Source organism: Trichechus manatus, unplaced genomic scaffold (assembly GCF_000243295.1).
Source record: "Trichechus manatus latirostris isolate Lorelei unplaced genomic scaffold, TriManLat1.0 scaffold00004, whole genome shotgun sequence".
In the NCBI taxonomy this organism is placed as follows: Eukaryota; Metazoa; Chordata; class Mammalia; order Sirenia; family Trichechidae; genus Trichechus; species Trichechus manatus.
In genome coordinates, this window is record NW_004443940.1 from 9,590,200 (window position 1) to 9,614,409 (window position 24,210).

Here is a 24,210-nt window from a genome sequence, read left to right on the forward strand (position 1 = left end):
ACCAAAAGGCTGGTGATTTGAACCCACCCAGCAGCTCCTTGGGAGAAAGACCTGGTGATCTGCTCCTGTAAAGATTGTGGTTGTTGTTGCTAGGTGCCGTTGAATTGGTTCTGACTCATAGCGACCCTGTGTACAACAGAACGAAATGCTGCCAGGTCCTGTGCCATCCTCACAATCGTTGTTATGCTTGAGCCCACTGTTGCAGCCGCTGTATCAGTCCATCTCATTGAGGGTCTTCCTTTCTTTCGCTGAGCCTCTACTTTACCACGCATGATGTTCTTCTCCAGGGACTTGTCCCTCCTAATAACATGTCCAAAGTACATGAGACAAAGTCTTGCCATCCTCGCTTCTAAGGAGCATTCTGGCTGTACTTTTTCCAAGACAGATTTGTTTGTTCTTCTGGCAGTCCATGGTATATTCAATATTCTTCACCAACACCATAATTCAAAGGCATCAATTCTTCTTCAGTCTTCCTTATTCGTTGTCCAGCTTTTGTATGCGTATGAGGCAATTGAAAATACCATGGCTTGGGTCATGCGCACCTTTGTCCTCAAAGTGACATGTTCGCTTTTTAACATTTTAAAGAGGTCTTTTGCAGCAGATTTGCCCAATGCAATACGTTGTTTGATTTCTTGACTGCTGCTTCCATGAGTGTTGATTGTGGATCCAAGTAAAATGAAATCCTTGACAACTTCAAAAAAGATACAACTTTTAAAAAGATTACAGCCTAGAAAACCCTATGGGGGAGTTCTACTCTGTCACCTGGGGTCAATATGAGTCGAAATCGACTCAGAGGTACCTACCAACAACAACAACAATTTTTGAATGGTCCTTTCTCAGAGAGTTGATACAACTGCTTTATCATAAATTAATTTCCCCTGCACGTGGGTCTGTTGCTAGACTCTACTATGCTCTATTGCTCTACTCAATATCTTTCTGTGCTAGTTCAGGAGGCGAGCTCCCCTGTAGTCTTCTTTTTGAGAACTTTCTTGCACATTTGTCTGTGCATCTACTGCTCCTTCTTCCTCCCCACTCTGTCCCTTTTACACTGGGTGCTTCATTAGCTGTTCACAATCTGCATGATTTTGCATTGCGATGAGTCTGATGTGAGAACATCTGCAGCAGTCAAGAGCATATTTTCCTCAGGACTTGACACTGAGCTTGCCATCGGCATGAAGCAATCTCTCTCTCTCTCTCTCTCATTCCATGACATCTCCCAGCATCACTACTCCAACGTCAGTTATGCCTGAGTCTTGAATGGTGTCAATCTGAGTTGAAAATGTGCCAGCTTTCTTAACAATATCGCTAGCAGACTGCTTAATTAACCTGCTGATACCATCAATAATAGATCTTGCCGGTGTGTGTTAGAAAGGAGACCCATGGCTGGTCTCTCTGGATCTCTCTCTGGATCTCTCTCTCATTTACTTAGGCACTCAGTGTCTGTGTCTCAGGCGCTTGACTTGCAAGGAGTGAGATGGAAAGGACCAGAGAAGGTTTGAAAGGAACAGGGCAGAATTGTCAGGTCTGGGTGAGATCCTGGAGATGAAATCACTGTAGGAGGTTGATGTTCTCACTGCTCAAAGGCAGGGATGGCTCGTGCCTGTGCATTCAGCAGGTTCTTCTTAAAGGGGCAACCCGTGTATACAGTCCACCAAAGTGGTTATAGGGCATGTGTCATCCAAGTAGAGTAGATAGTAAGAACGCAGGTGTTCCAAGGGAGGTGATAGGGGTTGCCATCACTCTGAGGGGGCTTGTAGTTTTCTCTGTCTTTTTTCCATCCAGGCATCTTAGCTGAGAGGAGGGCCTTGTCACCCCAGAAGTGTTTAGGAGGGGCTTTGTAAGGGGAGGGAAACTGGGCTTTCACTTCCTTTCATGCTTCATCTTTTGTCTCGGGTGGTTTTGTGTTTGAATCAAAGTCCTACTCTGTCCTGCTGTCGCTACATTCCATATTTGGAAATTGTGGAGAACGAGTGAGATGCCTCCACAAGGCTGGGACTGGGTGGACCACTACCTCCAAATCACACACTCTTCTCTTTCTCTTTCTGTCTGTTTGTCCCTCCCACCAGTATACACCCCCCCAACACACACACACTTTGGGCTGTCTTTGAGTTGTCATCTATAGCTTAGCACTGTGGATGCATCTCCCTTAAGTCTTTGCCTCCTGGAACTTAGTGTTTTCTTTGAGAACACCCACCCAGACACACACACACACACACACACACACACACACACCCAGACACACACACACACACACACACACGTAATTGGGACTAGAGACATTTCAGCTGTCCCTGGCTTCCCCTGCCCTGGCATGGGTTTGAGTGCACAGGCTGGCACTAGCGTGAGTTCAGCCAGTGCTCAGAGACCCCATGGAGACACTGAGAACAGTCCCTCCTCTTACACCCGATAAGCTAGGCATAGCCGGGGGTGGCAGTGACAGCCTGCGCAGAAGCGAAGGCTCCTGATCGCAAACAGATGCTCGTCCCCTGGACCACATGGCTGTACCCTCGGCTTTCCTGGGATGGTGTTGGTGGTGGTGTGGTGGAGGTGATTCCCCGAGGGCAGAGAATGATGCCTTTCAGGGCAGAAAACCCAAGTATCCTTCCCAGTTGGGTCTCCTGGGAACTGAAGGCTGGGCAGCCCAGGGGTGTGGGGGATGCAGATCATTCCTAACACCACTAGAGGGCATGTCACTAACACAGAGAGGCAGGTGCCGGCTTCCTGAGGCCGCCCTCTGGGGCTCTTCTGGGAGCTAAGCCTTAGGGGGCCCTGGGACTGGCCAGAGCTCACCTCTGGAGGAGGGCAGATGCAGACCGAGACTGGAACCCAAGTCCAGGCTCCCAGCCTCCCCTCTGGACATCCCCTGCTGCTCCAGATTTCCTTTACCTCAGACTCACCTTCCTAATTCAATCAGTCTCTGGCTGTGATTAAGACAGGGGTTCTCAGTCTCAGCACTATTGACGTTTTGGGCTGGACAGTCCTTTATTGTATGGGTGGGGCTGTCCTGTGCATTGTAGGACGTTTAGCAGCATCCCTGGTCTTTACCTGTTAGATGCCAGAAGCATTCCCCCTTCACCAGGTCATGATTATCAAAAAATGCCTCCAAACATTGCCAGAAGTCCCCCTGGGGAAAAATCACCCCCAGTTGAGAGCCACAGTTTAAGACAAGTGAGCGTGCCTGTCACTCACGGGGGCAGCTTTCCCTTCGTCCCTGACACTGGTTAGTTTCTGCCTTTGCTCACCAGGTTCCCAAGGGCCTTCCAATCCCGCAACAGGATGAGGGGCAGATGGACAGCAGAACCCCACCTTCCCCCCTCTGTCTACTGCATCTGAACCCTTGTTGCTTGGGGCAGGGAGAGGAGGGGCACAGGCTTGAGTCCCAGCCGCAGAGGAAGGTCTGCCTGTGGTTACCATTGCCACTGAGTGTCATGTGGCAACGCGAGAGAGATTCAAAGCTGGCATATGTGCTGTAAATACATTTAAAACTATTTGATCTCCTACTTTTCTTCTCTAGAGTCTGCAGAGATCTTGGACTTCCGTTCTGTTTACTTTACCTCCCCACTTTATTGAAACAGGAGACTGAGGCTCAGAGACCCCTAAGGTCTCCAGCCACCCCTCACCTGTAGAACCTGTCCCTCAGCCGTGAGCACCCCGGACCGCTTGCTCCCAGCCCTTGGCTCAGGCACCGGGAGCATCTGTGATCTCCCTCCCACTCCACCTGCCCACTGGGCCCCACCGCCCTCCAGCTTCCCAAATTCTCTCACCCCCACCCCCCGCCACGCGGGAGGGAGTGGAGAAGCAGCAGGTGTTGATGCTAATCAGCGTTCACAGCCCAGAACTGCAGTCGCTCCCAGGCTCACACACTCCCCAAAATTAAACACTCATTATACAAAATTAATTGACATTAATTAGCAAAAATTAAAACTTTAAACACAGCAAGGCGCTTTTGGGGGAGGAGTGAAGCAGGCGGGCTCTGCATTTGTCACCCCACTCCCCACCCATCCACCACCCCCAAGTCCCCCGCTTCCATCCTGCAGCAGGGCTAGAGAAGTTCAGGCAAGATCAGCACCTGCACCAGGCCTAGGCCTGGCCAGAGGGACCCAGTGGCCTCCCCTCCCAGGTAGAATGCCATCCACCTCCCACCTGCTCCCTGACCCCTCTCTCTGTCCAGCCAGCGAGCCCTGGGCGAGGGGAGCAGAAAGAAATTTACAGTGCTAGTCACAAGCTGATAGGATGCCCCCCAAATCTCTAATATCCAGTGTCTCATTAAGGAGCCAGGAACCCTCCCCTCAGCCCAGGCCCCCATTATCTCAGCTGAGGTGGGAGTCATGGCCAAAGAAAGGAACCCAACCATCTGAGGCAAGAATATAGACAGTCTGCCTTTAACTGTCTGACTCCCCACCCTCCCACTCCCCACTGCAATCCTCCCCTTCCCTGGGCACCGAGAGGGTTAGGCACTGTAGCCTTTCAGCTCTGCTCCACTTGGCTGTGTGACCTCAGATAAGTCACTCCCCCTCTCTGAGCCTCAATTTTCCATCCATATGATGAGGGGGTGGTGCTGGGGGAGTGCTGAGGTTCCTGCCTGCTCTGGCACCTGCTGTCAGGGAAGCAAATCTCTGGGAACTGGATTCACTCTGAGGAGCCAGGGGCTGAATGGGGGGAGGGGGCAACATTTAAGAGGATGCTGAGAAAGGCAGCCCAAGGGACTGAACTGCGGATGGTGGAACATCAGGCATCAGTGGGGTGGGAGGGGTGCTATTCAGGCCAGAGAGCCCTCACAGATGGGCCTCCACTTCTCTTGCTAGCCTGCAGAGCCTGCCCTAGAGGGGAAGAAAGCAACAGCCTGGAGAACTAGTCACTCTCTAAGCCCTGAACAGCTTCCCCTTCCTCCCTGACACTGGTTAGTTTCCACCTTTGCTCACCAGGTTCCCAAGGGCCCTCAGATCCCCTCAGCAAGATGAGGGGTAGACAGACAGCAGAGCCCCACCTTCTCCCTTTCTGCCTACTACATCTGCTGAACCCTTGTTGCTTGGGGCAGGGAGGGGCTTGGGGTGAGGGAGGGAGGGACCCTGGCCTCCTATCCCGGGTGGATGCCGTGCTCACCCTCACACCTGCCCCCTGCTCATTCTCTCTCCAGCCAGCGCCAATATCTGCAACGTAGTCCTGATGCGGTATGGGGAGCTAGAGGAAGGGATCGATGTCCTGGATGGTGATGGCAACCTCGTGGGCTCCTCCAAGATCGCAGCCAGACACGTGGGTCGGCCCGGGGGCCCAGGGGCTGGTGGGGAGGTCAGCAACAGGGAGGGGCTTGGTTTCCCTTGACATTTCCATTCCCTGGGGCTTCTGTCCACAGCACCTTTCCTCTGCCCTCTTGATCCCTCCTCCCCGACCCACCATCTTCCATCTGTACGATCCTAGCCTCACCTCCTGGCCCCAGCCCAGCCTGCTCCCCCCTCCACAGTCCCATCTCTACCTGCTCCTCTCCAGCCTCTCCCCTACCACGACTGTGAAAAGCTCCCACCCCTTGTCCCAGCCCCTCAGGACCAGCCTCCCATATCACCTAACCCAGATGGGGTGTTAATTGGCAAGGGCAGAGGAGACCCCCCTCAGAGCTTTCTTCCCCCTCCCCAGGACTAGGGCTGTGTCCGCCTGGACCTTTGAATCCTCTTCAGTGAGAAGAAGAGGCCTGGAGGCAAGCGGTTTGGGGTTCTGTGTTAACAGCCACTCATGGAGGTGATACTGCACCAGGGACAGACTGTGGTGGAGGATTTCAGACTTGTGGGAGGCCCTGGGGGTGGTTTGGGGGAGACTATTCTGTCATACAAAGGCCTTCTTTCACCTCTGGTTTCACTGGCCTTGTCAACTCTAGCAACTGTAATAATAATAATAAAAAAAATCCAGTCCATTCATATATCTCCTCTGCTTCCCCAGCCTTCATCCTAATGGTGATTAGAGGCTGGCCGTGTCCCAGGGCTCTGGCCTCTAGTGCTGGGACATGGAGGGTCAGCTCTGGGGTAGCTGGGCAGCCACCTCTGCTCCAGCCGCTGTCCCTGGTCAGCTTCTGTCAGCGAGGCCTTCCCAATGAGCACTCCCATCTGGGAAGACGCCTCTCATGCTCCCCCATCCTCCCCTTCCCACCTGTGTCAGGGGAGGTGGTGCCCACCCAGGGCTGGTGAGGGGTAAAGGGCTTGAGTGTGCTGGTGCCAACAGTGCATCCTCTGCTTCCTGCACTGGCTCTGGCCCTCCCGTCATGCCCACGCCTGCCCAGGAGGCTGCAGGGGCCCCTCCCAGGCCTTCTGAGGCTGATCATGAAGGGCACAAGCTCCTGGGAGAAATTTCCAGCCCTGAGCCCATCACCAGAGGGATCTGGTGTAAATCTCCTGCTTGACCCCAACCTACACAAAGAGCTTCACTCTTCTACCTGTGAGGGAGGCAGACCATGACTCCTCCTTCTCACGGTGCCAAGCAGCTTCTAAGAGCTTCTGCAGTCCCTGGCTTCCTCTGCCTTGCTCAGTCCATCCTTGTCTGGCTGGCGGAAGATTCCAGGGACTGGTGGGCTCTGAGCCATTCCTGAAGGCTTTTTTTAGGGCCGGGAGCCCTTGGGGTTAGGAGTACTCCCCACAGTGACCATCAGCGTGCAGAATGCCACTTAGCTGCGCAAGGAGCCTGCCCACCCAGGAATCCCACGGGAGCCCCAGGGCAAGGTCCCAGGCAGACCCTGGTTGATCCAGGCAGATGCTTAGCAGAAGCCTTTCCCCCTCACAAAGCCGACCTCTTGCCGCTGAGAAAGACCCTCATCCAGAGCCAGGAGACTGACAATCTTCTGAATCTTAGTCTTTAAGGGGTGTCAAAAAGAAAGAAAAAGAAGTAAATCCGCAAATCTCTGTCCTCCCTCAGCACCATGAGCTCACGTGGCTCAACAGGCCCCAGCTGTTTGTTTTGGTCCTTCCAGCGTCTACTTTGCTTTTAGAGCATCTCAAGGCCTCCATATGCTTCCCCCAGCCCAGGGCATGTACTGGGCAGGTGGACACCTCCCCCAGCATGGCCCCCTTCCTGGGGCAGCCTCTGTGCTGCCACCCCTCCCCCTCACCATGGCTCTTTTTAGATGTGTGGTAAGAGGACAGGGCTGGCTCTTTTCTCTCATGTGGACTACAGCTTCGTGAGCAATTCCATGAATAATTCCATTCAGCCAGATGTGCTTAGCAGTGACACATGCACCTGGGGGGCTCTGGGGCGGGGTGTGCAGCCGGGTGGCAGGAGCCCCACTCACTGCAGCCTCTGCTCGCTCCTCAGGCCCTGCTGGAGACAGCGCTGACGCGTGTGGTCCTCCCCATGCCCATCCTGGTGCTACCCCCGATCGTCATGTCCATGCTGGAGAAGTGAGTTGGGGCAGCGAGCACAGAGGGCTGTGTTAGGGAGAAGGGAGGGGAGGGGAATCGACTGGCCCAGGTCAAAGGACAGGGCGAAGCTGGCACCCTGCCCCGGTTTGTTCAGACTGGTGGGAAGCATCCACCTCCGTTTTCAGACTATCCCAGGCAGTGCTACTTGGAATCATTCCGTGAGTATTTATGGACTTTGAGATGCAGGACACTGTCCTCGGTCTCGGTGATGGGAGGGATATCAGAAGGAACGTGCTGGCCCTGCCCCAGGAGCTGATGATAGTTCTGGTGTGTGTGTGTGTGTGTGTGTGTGTGTGTGTGTGCGCGCGCGCACTTAAGCACTGTATTAGTGAATAGTGCAGGGCCATCTGTGAAGAGAGAATCTGAAGATTGTGGTAGGAAGACTAGATTCGGGGCAGTGCCATCCTTTGAGCCATCCATCATGAGGCAAGTCATCACCTCGCTGAACCTCAGTTTCTCCATCTGTAAAATAAGGATAGGAATAACCTCCCTGCCTGTCTCATAGGGATGGTCTGAGAACACATATTGGTCATGACTGTAAAGAAATATGGGCACATCATAACAATGACAGAGTGATCGTATTTGTTAGTGAGTATGAAATTGAATCTGAAAACAAATGCTGATGGAAGGAGCGACTGAGCAGAGGAGGAGAATGTGGGCAGGCCCTGAGGATTAGGGCAGGTCCAGAAGGAGCAGGGAGGGGGTTCTAGGTGGAGAAGTGAGAGGGATAAAAACCTGGAAGTGGGGGCCGCTGGCTTGTGCAGGTGACAGGGGAGAGGTGATCGCTCCCTCCCTTCTGGGGGCCAGCCTGGGAGGGGCTGCCTCTGGCAGCTGTTGGGATAGGGGCAGGGCAGGGTAAGGACAGAGTGAGAGGCACTCCATCTGTGGTTCTGGGGTTTCTCTGGAAATCCCCACCCCCAGTTTGTTGTTGTTGTTAGCTTCCAGCAAGTCGACCCTGGGCTCATGGCAATACCCTGTGCACAACAGAACTAAATGCTGCCCTGTCCTGCATTATCCTCAGGATCAGTTGCAGGTCAGACTGTTTGGATCCATAGGGTTTTCATTGGCTGATTTTTGGAAGTAGATTGCAAGGCCTTTCTTCCATCCCTAGTTTGTGGTTCCTCTTATTCCTGTGTACTAATGATAATAACAACTAACACTTATTTGCTTTTACTACTTCCCAGTCCTCCCTTCAGTCAGATCTCTGTCCCAGTGCCATCTCCTCAGAGAGGGCCTCCCTGACCGCCCCCGTCCAAGATAACAACTGCCATCACCCCCTCCCCTCACACTGCCTTATTTTTCTTAACAGCACTTACCAGTCTATGAAGTTATTTATCTATTTGCTTATTATCTGTCTGCCCCACTAGAGTGTACTCTATGGAGGCAAGCAGGTTCCTTGTGTTTACTGCCAGGCACGGCGTCTAGCATAGTTTCTGGCACGTAGTAGATTCTCAGGAAGAGTTTGTTGAATGATTGAGTGTTCTCATTTAGCCCTTACAACAATGCCATGAGGTAAGTACTATTTCCCCACTTTACAGGTGAGGTAGAGGGGTTATGTGACCTGCTGAAGGTCATGCACTAGGAGATGGCAGAGCAGGAGTGGCTCAGGAATCTGGCTGCAAAGCTAGGCTCTTGATTCCATACTGGCTGCCTCTTTGGTTTGTCACATCATGTCATCGGCATGTCTTTGGGCCCTGCCCCGCATGGAGACAGGGTGTAACAGACTTGGGGGCCTGATGTTAGGGAGCCTGTATTTTGATAAGGGAGTCTGGCAAGACCCACAGCCAGGCCAGCTGTGGGTGAGATCAGACAGTGTGTGAAAAAGGCCAGGGTGAGCCCAAGGGGAGGGGGCACCATAGGCCCCGCAGCAGGGAGGGCTGGCTTTCAGAGGAGAGGGCTGGAGCCAGTCCTGAGAGCAGGATAGGGAGGGCTTTCTGGGCAGGTGTGGACAGAGAGGAGAACAGCCCAGATGAAGCAAAGCAGGCTCGTTGGGAAGTTGTGGAGTCAGCTGATGAGGGGCCATGTGCCAAGCCGAAGAGATGAGCTCATTCTCACCCTAGGAGAAAGGGGACCCTCTGGGGGTACCTGAGCAGGGGTGTGGCATGTAGAGCGCTGGAATTTACGAAAATTAATGTCATATGGAAGTTTGCAACAGACAAAAATAAACAGAACCTGGGAGGGATCCTTTATGCCCACGACCTGTATATGTGAACTGTCCCCAAATAGCAGTGACTGCAAGTACACACAAGGAGACAGGGCCAGCAAGGGAGGCAGGGCTTCTGTCTTCGAAGCTGCTAAATTCTGAACCTTGGGAACCACATGGTCTGTGATGCCTTCTTGGTCGGCATCTGAGTTGGGTTTGCAGAAAGTGGTGTGATGGTTAATGTCCCATTATTGATTTTGGTATTTAAACTCGGGATTTGGGGGACATTGGAGGTAGGATGGGTATTGTTCTAGTTTTGAACTTCCCTGGCCTAGGATCTGCCTAGAATCTAGGGTGCCATGTGGTCTGGTTAATGGCAAGGCTGCTGCTGAGGACACTGATGGGGAAGACAGCCCCTACTCTGCAGGAGCCCAGGTTGGGTGAAGGAGTCAGGACAGCCAGGGAAAAAAGACAAAAGAACGCTTACAAAGCAGCCTACTTGCAAATTAATGGAGTGCAAACTAAAACTCCTCCCCAAGTACTGAGCGAATGTGCAGCAATGGGGGGACAAGCTGTTGTGTGCCGGGGTGGGGCTGGGGCGCCCTCTCGCCCTCTCCTCTGGCCTCAGTTTATCCTCTCTGCCAGGGGTCCCTGGGTTTCCTCCTAAGATAAGAGAGAGGTGGGAACTCAGCCTGTCAGCTGTCCTTGAGTCTGAGACTCTGAGAGGAAAGATTCTCAAGTCAGATGCAGTGGAGCCTCCGCCCCCAGCCCAGAGCTCTGGCCCCGCCCTGCGAGGGATGCACACACCCTCACAACACACATACTCACACAGTCACACACGCACTCACACATAGATGTAACAGGCCTTTGCTCTCAACCACGCCCTCCCCCGCGGGCTGCATGGTACTCACACTCCACGCTTCACACACTTCCTCCAGCACATTCTTCATTGGAGCAGGGAGGAGCAGGTTGTAGACCCAAGGCTGGGAGAGAGAGCAAGACCCGAGAGCAGCTCCCCCCACCCTACCTCCCCATGCAGTCCTCCAGCCTGGAGGCAGGTGCCTGTGCTGGACCAGAGGGTCTCAGTTCACCCCGCAGCCCTGTGTCCCCTGGCCAGGCAGGCCATTGGCCTGTGGGCAGCACAGGCTGGGCCCAGGGGCTGACACACCCTCTGCCCCAGGTTCCTGAGGCCTCTCTCCCAGCCACCCTCATTCCCCAGGATCCGGGTCTTTCCTTTCTCCCAGGCATTCTCATCCCTCCATCTGCATATTTTAACTCCCCCAGCTGCTTTTCCAAACCCTTCCTGCCATTTCCCTCTCCTTCTCCCCTCCCCCATCCTGCTGTGTTCACTCCAGCCTGCTCTGGGCTGGGACTTTAGGCTCCTGCTAGGCCTGAGCCTCGTGCCTGCCTCCTTCCAGAGCGAGGAGCACAGGCCCCCTTCCCAGTAGGGAATTCAGTCCAGCCACCCCCTCCCCAGGGGAACTAAGGTCACAGTGCTCCACCAGGAGGTCTCAAGGGCTGAGCCCACGCCTGCCCTCACCTTGCAAGAAGAGACCTTCAGGCTTTCTCCCTGTCACCCTGCCCTGCCCTGCCCTTGGTGATCCTCAGGGCTGTGCCTCCTGGGACATCATACCCTCTTAATCCTCCTTTCCCAATTCTGGAGCCTGGTGGCACAGCGGTTAAGAGCTCAGCTGCTAACAAAAAGATTGGCAGTTCGAATCCACCTGCCGCTCCTTGGAAACCCTATGGGGCACTTCTCCTCTGTCCTATAGGGTCACTATGAGTCGGAATCGACTCAACGGCAACGGGTTTGATTTTTGGTTTTTGTCCCAGTTCTTCCTGCCCTGATCCCCCTCAGAGACTGAGGCCTGGGTCCCTGTTACTGGGACAGTGGGGCAGCCTCACCTCCCACGGCCTCCTCATAGCCGGGGCTCCCTGTGTGATGGGTTTGGAGAATGAGCCCGTGCATTCCACCCTTGATCTGCTTAAAAAGTTGGTCAGAGTTGAAAACTCCATGACCGGTTTGGAAGCCCACGAGGCCTTGGGCTGAGTCTTTGTATGGTGCAGGGCTAGAATGGAGGAGAAGGAGGGGAGGAGGCACTGGACCGAGGCAAGGAGGGATCAGATGGACTTGAGCTTCTCTTAGCCTGTGGAAACTCCCCTTCCAATCTCAGGCTTAATTCAGCAGCTGGACAGATCTTGGGGTCTGGGCCAGGGGGAAGGCTGGAGGAGAGCCCAGGCACCTGGATCCTCCCTCCTGCCCCCATGGAACAGGGCAATAACAACAGTAATAATAACACACAATTTCTGAGCACTACTGTGTGCTAGGCCTAAGCTAACCTTTTTACTTGCGGAGAATTTACAATTAATTGAATCTTTATTGATTGCCTAACAGGAACATTCTGGAGTAGGGTTTCTCAAAAGAGTGTTCCTGGGATCAGCTGTCTTAGACTTATGAAAGGCTATTTAAAATGCAGATTCACAGGTCTAGTACTACCTGAGTCAGGACCTCATGGGGGCCAAAAGTCCTTGGGAGTCTGCATTTTTCACCAGCTGCTCAGATCATCCCGATTTGCACACTGAAGTTTGAGAACTGCTGCCTCTTTTTGCCGCCTGCTCAGGGCCAGGTGCTTTTGGGATTCTTGTCCCAGGAGGTGAGGATGGTGCAGGATTTGCCTGCCCCTCACACTGAGGCCCTGCCTGTGGCCATAGCCAGCCCTGCTGTTCTTCACAGCAGGAGCCGGTCAGGTGGAGAGTAACAGTTACCCTGTCAGATTTAGTGTCCACGTAACCTCTCCTGGCAACTAGTCCAGCCATCCATCCTGAGGGCACATCCCATCCCAGGCTTCCCCAAGTGGACTGTTTGGTGGTTCCCTCTGAAGGGCCTGCTGGACTGTGCCAGACATAAAGCTGTAATGAACAACATGGTGAAGGTAGGGTGCCAGCTGGTGTGAACCCCCTGCCCCGACCTGGGGAGCCCATTTTGTCACAGAGCTGGAGGACCCAGGCCCCTTCTCCTGCCCAGGAATCCCACCTTTGAAGCCATGGGGAGTGGGTGCCAGCTGTGAGCATGCTGTTGATGAGGCTGGCAAAAGATGCTAAAGGCAGGAGCTAGGACAGCTCAGGTGACAGCACATCAGGAGTCAGGAGTCCAGGCAGCAGATCTGCCTCCTGGCCTGGGCAGATCACTGCCCCTCTCTGTGGCTCTTGAATCGAGGTTGACAAGATGGCCAGTGGGGCATCATCCTTTCCTACACAGAGAAGAGCATCACCCTTCCTGGATGTGTGTGTGCACGTTGTATGTGTGTGTGTGTGCACATGCATACATGTGTGTGCGGTGTGTGTGTGTGTGGGGTCTGTCTCCTCCCCTGGACTTGGCATCGACTCTGGTTTGTTTGCTATTTAATTATGTACTGCCTTCGACAGCAGCCTTACTCTCCTGTATGTCTCCCCAGGAGCAGGGGCCTCACCTGTCACCTCCCCCTTGTGCGGCCCTCCTGCACAGGGAAGGACACATGGTGGGTGGGCGGGTGCCCCACAAGTGCTTATTCATGATTTGAGTAGGTATGAGTTCAACCAACAATGTTCTTTGAGGCAGGGCTGGGGAGAGAGGTTCCAGTTGTTACAAAGTTCCACCACAGCTATTTAGCTACAGGCTAGCACTAGCCTCAGGACCATGCTGCCTTGGCGCTGAGCCTCTGAGTGGGATCCAGCGTGGCGGCGAGCAGCCAGTCCACCCCATCTCTGAGTCTCATAAGGCTCCCTCCTTCTCTTCCCCAACAGGACAGCTCTCCTGCAGGCACGCCCCCGGCTGCTCCTCCCTGTGCAAAGCCTCGTGTGCCTGGCAGCCTTCGGCCTGGCCCTGCCGCTGGCCATCAGCCTCTTCCCGCAGATGTCAGAGGTCAGTGGTGGGGGAGGGGTTCATGGGCAGGACAGGCAGGGGCATTGGAGGGTCTAACATTGGGTCATTTATTACCAGTTAACAGTTGCCATTGAGGGTCTCCAACACATGGCAACCAAACTCCATGTGTGTCAGAGTAGAATGGTGCTGCATGAGGTTTTCAATGGCTGATTTTTCAGAAGTAGATCACCTGACCTTTCCTCTGAAAAGGTAGGCTCAAACCACCAACCTTTCATTAGCAGCAGAGCGCATTACCTATTTATACCACCCAGGGTAATTTATTAACAAATACGTGTTCAATGCTGACTGCCTACCTAGCACTGTGCTAGTTATTGGGACTATAGCCATGAATGAGACAGACCCAGGCTCTGATCTCTCAGAGCTGAGGGTCCAGCAATGAACACAATGATAAACCAGGGAAAAGCAAATGAAGTGTGAGACTGTTAGGATGGGATAAGTTCAGCGGGATGTGGGAGAAGACAGCAAGGGGACCAAACCCAGTCTAGACGGAAGCAGCACTTCATCTGGGGCCTGGAGGATGGGCTGGAGTTGGCCAGGTGAAAAGGGTCCTGGGGGAGACACATAGGCCAGGAATCACCAGGTGTGAAGATTCTATGGTGAGGTGGTGCACGGTACATTCTAAGAACTGACCAAAGTCTGCAGTGCAAGAAGGGAGAGGAGCAAGATGAGGTGGGCTGGGGGCCAGGAGGTGGGGGTTGGGACCTTGGAAGCCAAAGCAAAGAGGATAAAGGCCATTATAAGGGCAGGACCACAGATTTCTTTTTTTTTTTTTAATTTTTTTTAATTGTTGTAGTTTAAATGAAGTTTACGTTTCAGGTTAGTCTCCCGTACAAAGATTTATACATACACTGTTACGTGACTCTAATTGCTCTTGCCATACTGTGACAGCACACTCCTCCTTTCCACCCCTGATTCCCCATGTCCATTCAACCAGCTCTTAACCCTCTCTGCCTTCCTGTCTCAATCTCCGGACAGAAGCTGCCCATTTAGTCTCTTGTATCTACTTGAGCTAAGAGACACACTCCTCACGAGTATCACTTTATATCCCACAGTCCAGTCCAATCCCTGTCTGAAGAGTTGGCCTTGGAAATAGTTTTATTTCTAGGCTGATAGAGAATCCAGAGGCCATGCTTTCCGGGGTTCCTCCAGTCTCAGTCAGACCATTAAGTCTGGTCTTCTTCTAGAATTTGAGTTCTGCACTCCACCTTTCTGCTGCTCCATCAGGGACTTTTTGTTGTGTTCCCTGTCAGGGCGATCACTGGTGGTAGCTGGGCACCATCTAGTTCTTCTGGTCTCAGGCTGAAGAAATTTCTGGTTATGTGGCCCTTTCTATCTCTTGGGCTAATACTTTCCTTGTGTCTTTGGTGTTCTTCATTCTCCTTTACTCCAGGTGGTTGATGCATCTTAGATGGCCGCTTGCAAGCTTTTAAGACCCCAGACGCCGCTCACCAAAGTAGGATGCAGAACATTTTATTAATAAGCTTTGTTATGCCAGTTGACCTAGATGTCCCCTGAAGACATGGTCCCCAGACCCCTACCTCTGCTACTCTGTCTCTCAAAGTGTTTTACTGTATTCAGAAAACTTCTTAGCTTCGGTTTAGTCCAGTTGTGCTGACTTCCCCTGTAGTGTGTGCTAGGACCACAGATTTCTGATTCTGAGTGGTCCCCATGGCCGCACGGAGGAGGCTGGGCTGGAGCTCTGGAGCAGAAGGAAGCATCCGGAGGCTATGGCAGGCGTCCAGCGAAAGATGGTGGTGGCTTGGACCAGGCTGTTGGCAGTGGGGATGGAGAGAAGTGGGCCGTTTGAGTTAGGAGGCAGCTTCATGGGGATTTGGTGAAGAACTGAATGTGGTGGGGAGGGACAGGGAGCTGGCAGGAGAGTGCCGGCTTTCTGATTTTGAACAACCAGGCAGATGTAGGCACTACTTAACAAGATGGAGACCCTGGAGGAGGGACAGGTTTGAGGGAGGACAGCATGCTATGTTAGATGGGGAGCGTGCAGTGCCCGTGGAATATCCAAGTGGTGGTGTCCTGGGGGAAGCTGGCACTGGGTCTGGAGCCCAGGAGAGAGGCCTGGGCTAGAGGGACAGAAGCAGAGGCCATCAGCATTGAAACAGTCATGGAAGTGAGGGCAGTAGGTGGGATCAGCCAGGGGGAGTGTGGAGAGAAGAAATCTGGGCAGGGTCCATGGAAGAGTGGCCAGGGAGATTAAGGGTCACAGGGGAGATGAACAGTCCACAGGGTCAGGTGCTCATCCAGGGTCAAGCTTCGTGAAGCCTGAAAAGTGTCCACTGGCGTCTCAGGTCATGGAGGCAAGCCCTGTCCCCCAGGAACGGCCCAGGCAGATGAGGGGTGAGGAAATGGGTCCGACAGAACCGACAACCCCGTCAGGAAGCCTGGCACCAAGGGAGAGCAGAAACAGGCTAGCAGCTGGAATGAGATGTGGGATCAAGAGATGATCTTCTTTTCCCCCCCTCCCCTTTGTTAAATGGGAAATGCTGGACTTGTACACCTGCCAAAGGGAAGGCGGCAGGAGAGAGGCTGAGGATGTTGGGAAGGGTGGCAGGGAGAACAGAGCCCGTGAAGAGGGGCAGGGACCAGAGCACAGGTGAAGGGATTGGCCTGGCAGGGGAAAGCCCCCTCCCCACTTTTGCAAGAGGCAGAGCAGATGCAGCCTGGAGTTGGGGAAGTTGAAGAAGTTGTTCTGACGGCTTCTGTGTTCTCTGTGACCTAGCAGAGAGGAAGCCGGGAAGTGGGGAAGTGGGGAGCAGAGGTCTGAGGAGTACAGAGAAGCTTTGAGACATTCAGAGAGAGAATGAGATAGGATTAATCAGGGAAGCCTGGTAGGTGATGCGAGGGGTCAGCAAGGGGATGGCTGAGGGTGGGGAGAACACTGGTCTAGGAGGAGGGGTGGGTCAGGGTCCAACTCAGGGGAAAGGATGCTGGGTTCACTCAGGCTGGGGTTTCTCCAGCTGGGTGGGGCCTTCAGGATATGGTAAGAGGTGGGAGGAGCAATGGATCGTGGAATCTAAATTGGATTAGGAATGAAGATGAGTGGGCAGGCTGAGAGGGAGAAGCAGTGTTTGACAGAGAGGCAGACCCAAGGGGGTCAAAGAATAAATGTTGTATTTGGAGTAGCTGAGCACATGAGAAGACCAGGAAGAGGGAGGGGGCTTTTTAATTTGTGATTTCTGGACTGACCTTACTTCAGGTAGGGCCTCAAAAGGGGTGATAGGAGGATCAACGGTTACTAGAAGGAGGTGGACTAACCAACCAACCAACCAGTTGCAGTCAACTAATGGCGACCCCATGTGTGTCACAGTAGAACAGTGCTCCGTAGAATTTTCAATGGCTGATTTTTTTGGAAGTAGATTGCCAGGCCTTTCTTCCCGTGCACCTCCAACATTTTGATTAGCAGTTGAGTGCATTAACCATTTGTACCACCCATGGACTCCAAGAGAAATAGAAGAAGGTGAAAGTAAGGGCCTAGCCTGGGGAGTTACAGCCTCCTGTGAGGCCTGGAGAACCTGGGGCTCACAGTGGGAGGTGTGACTCAGTCTCCTGACCCTGAGGTCCTTGGAGGGTGGGAACTGGAGTTACTTCCCCCTACTAGCCCCAGAGTTCAAGGAGGAGACTATGACAGAGGTGGGACTCCTGTCTTGGGGGCCAAGGCACACAGGGATGGGAAGCCTGCTGTGTGATATGTTCCTGTAGTTCCCTCATGCCCACAAGGCCCAGCCTTGGCATGAAGCCAGGTCTCCCATCCCCTAGGGGAAAGCTGAACAGCAGCTACCTGATACAGCCTGGGAACTCCACACAGAGCTGAGGGCTCCAGGTGGCCTACAAGTTCTAAAGATGGTCAAGTTCTCAGTGGTCCTGGAATTCTCATCCCCAAAGGCTGGACCCTGCACTTCCTGAAGCCACTGCATCTGTCTGTGTGATCAGGCTGAGTCCTTGTTTCTAGGCAAGGGTCAGAGTCACCGACCTGTGTGCATGTAGGCACCACTGTGTTCAGAAGCTACAGATAGCTCTCAGCTACCTACCTGCATGGGAGAAGGGACCCACAGCAGAGAAAACCCCATGCCACAGAATCAGGGACCACCCCAGCTGTAAAGATTCTCAGCGTCGTCTGGTTTACCCCCCTCCTGGCTCAGATGGGGAAATGGAAGCCCAGAGCAACCAAGGGACCAGCCCAATGTCACAGAAGCCAGGTGCTGATCTGGGAAGAAACCTGGATAGCCACACTTCTGGTCCAGAACGCTTAGGAAATGGGGCCTCTGATTTTCCTATGGTCAATTTTCTCTCCTCATTCAACCACCTTGCCAACCCTGGGGCAGTGGAGAGAGGGAGGCAGCTCGAGGCAGCCCCATATGATGCTATGGGTCTTATGTGGGTGTTCCTCTGGGTCAGATAATGAAGAGATGCTCATTGACCCACCCATGCCTCGAGCTCTACTGCAGAGATGGTTTGAAGTGAGCAGACCCACCTCCCCAAGCCCAGGCTTCTCTTGTCCCCCGGGCCTGCCAAAGAGGCATGACAGTTCTTCTGGGTGTCTAACCAAAATCCCTCTTATTGCAAACAAACCCTCTTCCTCTAGTGTTGGAAAGAGTGCAGTACGTAAGTCTTTGTCAGCTTGAACAGGAAGGTAGGGGCAAGATTTTCAGAGCTCCCTTCTCAGCTGTATCAACTCTGACAGGATGCCAGCCAGCCAGGGCATTATGGAGTGTTTTGAGGCCTGTCTGTGACCTATGGCACCAAGGCCATCAGCCACTTGGCTGAGAGGACCTCATTCCCCCCAGTCATCCTCCCAATTAATTCTCTCTAACGAGGCGCTTCTTCTGCTGTATGGGGATCATGTCTCACATCCTAGAAGCCAGTGGGATTTGCCACAATGAGTCTGGGCTTGCTTGGGCTGACCCAACCTTGCCAAAAGCCACCAAAATTGTTAACAGGGCATTCACTGGAACACTAATTAATTAATTAGGGGACTTGGAGATAGACTTTAAGAACTGGTTCCTAGAGTGGCTGGCAGGCAGTGATTGGTGTGGAGTTTCCAACCCAGGAACCCCAGGTGTTAAGGAAAGAACTTCAATCTCCCTCTTTGATTCCTAGGAGAAGGTTCTATCTGCTCTTTTCAAATTAGTATTTCTGCCTACTAAAATGGAACTGAGTGTCAATTGCAAATAATAATAATAGCTACCATTTATTAAGCATCTACTATGCCAGGCGCCATGTTGGGAAATCCACATGCCTTATTAAATCCTCCTAATGCCCTTTGGGGAAACCCTGGTGGCATGGTGGTTAAGAGCTACAGCTGCTAGCCCAAAGGTCAGCAGTTCGAATCCACCAGGCACTCCTTGGAAATTCTGTGGGGCAGTTCTACTCTGTCCTGTAGGGTTGCTTTGAGTTGGAATTGACTCGATGGCAACGGGTTTGGTTTTCTGTTTTTGTTTTTTAATGCCCTTTGGGAGTCCCTGGGTGGTGCAAATGGTTAACATGTTCAGCTTCAAACCAAAAGGTTTGAGGTTCAAGTCTACCCAGAGGAGCCTCGGGGAGAAAGTCCTGGCGATCTACTTCCAAAAAATCAGCCATTGAAACCCCTATGGAGCAGTTCTACTCTGACATACATGAGGTCATCATGAGTTGGAATCAACTCAATGACAACTGGTTTTTAATACCCTTAGAGTTGGAGATTTTATTGCCTATCAAGGGTTGTTAGGTAGACAGTGAGATGTATGTGTCCAAAGCTCTGGGGAGAAATTTTGGCTGAACATATGGATGGGGGGCCTTCGGTGCATAGGGGTAGTTGAAACCAAGGAAGGGGGTGAAGTTGCTGTGGGAAGAATGGAGGAAGGACAGCCATCAGGAAATAAAAGGAGCAGCCAGGGGCGGTGGAGGGAGCACTCAGATGGAGTGGCTTCAAGGAAACCAAGGAAGAGGGCATTTCCAGGAGGAGGGGGCCTCTGCGGAGTGAGCTACTGCAGAGGGGACTAGAAGGAGTTGACCAAGCTTGGCAGTGGGTAATGTAGCTAAACGAGGCAGCCCGGGAAGCCAAATGGTTAGTCAGTTTTTGCTCTCTCTTCAGAGAAGGGCACTCGGGTGGGAAACCATTGGTGAACAGCAAAGAAAGTTCCAGTCGCTGGGTGTGCTGAGATGAGAGTTGAGGGCTTGGAGAGATAGCAGTGATGGGGAGGGAATGAACATAGACAAAGGCAGGAAGGCATGGCCTCGACAGGGTCCCTAGGTCCAGTGACCGAGAGGCCTGGTTGGCTGTGGTAGGGAATGGGGATCCAGAACATTACAATCCTGTGAGGTAGGTACCTATATTATTCCCTGTTTACAAATAAGGAAATTGAGGCCCAGGAGGATTAAGAAACTTGCCCAGGGCTGAAAGTTGGCAATGACAGAGCAGGCTTTCCACCAGGCAGAGTGATTCTATACCCTCTCCAACCCACCCCACCTCGTTATAAAAAGAGGAGGCCCAAACCTGAGCTCCAGACAGCTCGAGGCTGATTTATCAGAAGGAGCATTCCAGGAGCCCCTCCCTCCCGTCCTGCCCTTCCCAGAGAATCGGTGTCCATTTTGAAGGGACCTTCCGAGTAATACCCCCTGAGACCCCACATTCTGGTGTCAGAGGCAAAAAAATCAGTAATCAAGGAATGTCAGGGACTGGTGAGGGCAATGAAGAAAATGAAGCAGAGGGCTGGGCTAGCACTTGCCAGGGGCTGCTTGAGGCTGGGGAGGTTGTGGGGGCCTCCCTGTGGCATGGTGGAGACAGATTTGTGGTGGCCTTCTTGGCCCTGCCCACTGTGGAGATTGGGACTCTGAATTCCAGATTCTCACTGTCCTCTACCAGACGCGTACATGCACGTGTGCGCACGCACGCACACATCGGTGCCCCAGGTCTCTCAGGCAGATGTCCAGGGTCCTCTCTCCGGGCCCACAGGCTTAGCTGCCACAAGAGGCTAGACCTGGTGCTTGCGAGTGTTCCTCCATCTCTGACAGCCGGTGTGGTGTTCCTCACCTAGGAGCACTTCCAACCCCATTTACTGAACCTCTGTCTCCCGGGAGCAAGAAGCAGTACCTTGGCCAACACCCCCTCCCCACTTCCCCGCCTGTGTCTGTCTCTGTCTTTCTTTGTGCCTCTTTCTCCTTTCCTTGATTCCTCTCGGGCTCCCCCCACCCCAGTCCCGTCTCTCTTCCCGCACTATTCCCCCAGGAGCTCGGGGGCTGGGGAACCGGGCTGCGCATACAAGCCGGAGCCATTGTTAGACAATCTGTTTTTGTCTTCATCTTGTTGGCAGGCGGCAGGAGAGGAGCAAAAGGTTAATGAGGCACTGTGCAGCGGGATTACTGCGCAAACGGGCGGCGGCGGGCGATCCAGCCGTGGTGACAGGGAACTAATTAGGAGCAGTTTAACAGGAGGAAAAAGTGAAATCTCCTCTTCACCAACTGTCAATAATTAGCTGATTTGGTGAGGTTGAAATGTGTCCACAGGAGAAGGTGGAGTTTTCTGTGGATGAGTGAGGGGTGGGGAGTGGGGGGCCCTGGTGGCTCTGTCCTGTTCCTAGCTGCTGCTGGGTCTGGGGAGCTGTCCTGAGTTCCCCCAGGACCATCCTCATCCCCTAACCCCAGAGACTCAGTTTCCCCAGCCGTAAGATGAAGTTTGGAACTAAGTTTCTCTCTGGCTCTGCTCTTTTGGATTCTGGAAGTGAAACTACCAGACAAGGCCCTGGTGCTAGAGTCAGGAGATCTGGCAGCTGGCTGTGTGACCTTAAGTCGGATGCCGACCCTCCGTGTCTCATCTGCAGCATGGCTGAGGCATGGCTCGTGCATGAGGAGGACCCCTGGACCTTCACTGGGCATCTTCTGTCCTCCCAGCAGCTCTAGGGGCTGTGTGCCTCTGGGCGGGGGCTGCACTGGAGGAGCGCATGCGTCTTTGCGTGTGTCTCTCTGCCTAGCACCAGCTGTTGCAGGGGCAGCATGGGCGCAGGGAGTCAGGTTCACTAGCTGGGAGGGTTGTTTCCTGTTTAGCCTGTTTTCTCTGTTGGCCTGGCTCTGGCAGTTGTCTTGTCGACTTGTTGGCCCCTGCCCTTTGGCCTTCCCTGACACCTCAGCAGGCACCCCTTCACTCCCTTTGCTCCTCCGGCTTCTGCTGAACACCTTGACTGAAAGAAAAGGTATCATCAGAGCCCCCCAGGGCTTCCTTCTAAGAGCCTCCATGTCAGCCCTGCCAGTTCCCCAACCCCCTCCCTCTCGGCCTAGCCCCTCCTCACCTCAGCCACCCACTCCTAGTTCCTACCCTTATGACTTCTTGCCCCTTCCAGCTTTCAGAGTTAGGAAACAAAGAGGCACACCTTCCTCCTATGGGGGAAGAATTGGGGTATCCCCAGTACATACCAGAATCTCCACCAAATCTTTCTCCCCCTCACCAGCCTTGAGGAAAATGGTGGTTTCGTTGAACCAGTTTGGCTGGGCAGTTGTGACCCACCAGAGGCAAATATCTCCCCCACCTTGTCTCCCTTTTACTGAGGAAGCATTTGAATTCCCAGCCAAGGATGAGGAAAAGTTGAGAATGAGCCCAGGTTCACATTCAAGCAGTTCTAGAAACAGCTCCTCCTCCAGGAAGTCCTCCTTGATGGGCCCACCGTTACCTGTTTCACCTCACACATATAGGTCATGGTGGTGTCCCTTTCTTGTGTCCCGTCTCCCTCTCGGGACATAGGGTATCCCTAAGGCTGAGAACCTGCTTTTTACCTACCAACTCCTAATACAAAGCATGGCTCATTCTGGGTTCAGCTTGACTTTGTTGGTTGGGTCCTGCTTCTCCCACTCTTCCAGGGCTGATGCAAAGCAAGAGGCAAGGTCTAGGGGACATTGTGTCCCTCCTGAGTCCACAGCAGCGTTCACTGTCCCCCAGAGCAGGGAAGACAGTCTCAAATCCATCCCCTTCAGTCTCAAATCCATCTCCTACTTTGCTGGGAGGTGTTTGTTTGGGGGTTTTCTCATTTACTGGTTTAATCAGTCCCTACTGAACTCCAATGTGGGCTATTTTTGCTGTCAGAAATCTGCCTCCTCCCCGCCCGCTGCTTTCTTGGAGTTTGCCCACAGGACCCCCCAGGAGGGACGATTGGGAATGGCAAAGCCGCTCAGCCCAGGAACGCCAATGCCACCTGTCATGTTGCCTGTTCCCCACACCCCCACCCCAAACCTGTGCTTGCACACAGGCCCACGCATGAGCACACACATGCCCTGATGACAGGGATCAGCAGGGCCACCTCCCAGCCTGTCCCTTCCCGGTTCTCCTTTCTAGAGCTTTCTAGAATACATACCTTCTAGCCAAATTCAGGATAGGGAGGGAGGAGGTTTGGTTGAGCAAGGCTCCTGTTGAGAGGATTAAGTGCGGAGTGTTTAGAACATGCCTGACCCACAGCAAGGGCTCAGCCCTGTGAGCCATGAGGAGCCACAGGAGAGCAAGATGGGGGCCTGGGCGCTGGGATAGCCACAGGGTCCTGCCTTCATTATGCAGCATTGCATGGGGTTTCTAAGCCTTCACAGGGCTCTCCCACTGGTTTCCTGATTGTACCCTCATCGCAGCCCCAGGAGGTAAAAAATCATCCCACTGCACATGTGGGGAAACTGAGGCCTCGAGGCTGAGGAGATGGGGCCAGAATGATTCTGAGATGGGCCCACCAGAGGGCACTCAGGAATGGTGCGAAGCTCCAGAGTGGGGAGGAGTCTAAGCATCCACCGAGTGCACATAGCACAGAAGCACTTGGGGATGTCAGCTCAATTTGATTCAACTTTTATTGAGGAGCTACATTATACAAGGCACAGGGACACTGAGCTGCCTCAAGTGGCTCATGGTCACGGGGGAGAGGATAACCATTGTATTTACAACTGGTTAGGGTACAAATCAGCCTGGGACTGAGGATTTGGTGGAGAAGGAGATGAGTGCTGCAAACTATAGGCTGCAGCAATGGATTTGGGCTGAGAAAATCAGGGGAGGCTTCCTGGAGGAAGCAGCTGTAGAGGATTAGGACATAGCCTGGGCTCAGGCTTCAAAACCCATATGTACTATGTGCAGGAAATGGAGAGCAACTAGTGGGTGAGGAACCTGGAGGAGGCCCTAGAAGGCCTTGAATGTCCAGCCCAGGAGTCTGACATTCACGGGGAGGCAATGGGAGCCCAGAGCCAGCACCCGAGGCCTAACCCAGGGGTCCAGGCTCAAGCTTCAGCTGCTGCCCAGCCCCAGCGTAACATCCCTGCCCTCCACGGACACACAGGATAGCTTCCCTTCCCAGAGATGGAGTCTGCATATGTGTGTCTGAGCAGGACCTGGGTTCTGCCCAGGCTTGGTGTAAAAGGGTTGGTTGGGCTGCCCAGTGGGCAGGCTGGCCACCGGCCTGGCAGAAGCCTCAGGCACACAGGGTCAGCCAGGTGTCGGCTGGGCTTTGAATCCTGTGTCAATGATGCCACCACTTACGGACCCTCAGAGGCCTGGACCCTGGGCGAGAAGCAGGAGGAGGCTTTGAGCTATGTCACAAGGTCACACTGAACACCCCACTCCCAGCCTTGTGCCTTTGAAAAGGAGGCAGAAAAGCCCCCAGAAGAAAGGCAAGGAGGAGGAAGCTCTTTGTAGTAGGTAAAAGCCTCTGAGAATGGGGCACAGGCGGGGGATCTGGTTTCCTGTTTATGTCTCCACACCTTAGCTCCACGTTCAAATATGTAAACTATCCTCTGGC

At 53.4% G+C, this 24,210-nt stretch overlaps 1 protein-coding gene across 3 annotated transcripts in view; it reads left to right on the forward strand.

Annotated features, from left to right (window-relative positions):
• SFXN5 (sideroflexin 5) overlaps positions 1–24,210 on the forward strand; it is a 148,253-nt gene that overhangs the window by 117,199 nt on the left and 6,844 nt on the right. For 2 of the 3 annotated variants that reach the window (XM_004369206.3, XM_023732725.1), the window contains 3 exons: positions 5,138–5,253; positions 7,294–7,379; positions 13,327–13,444. In XM_004369206.3, coding sequence (XP_004369263.1) covers positions 5,138–5,253; positions 7,294–7,379; positions 13,327–13,444 — 320 coding nt within the window. The remainder of the gene's footprint in view (positions 1–5,137; positions 5,254–7,293; positions 7,380–13,326; positions 13,445–24,210) is intronic. The other variant, XM_023732733.1, reaches the window with a different exon arrangement.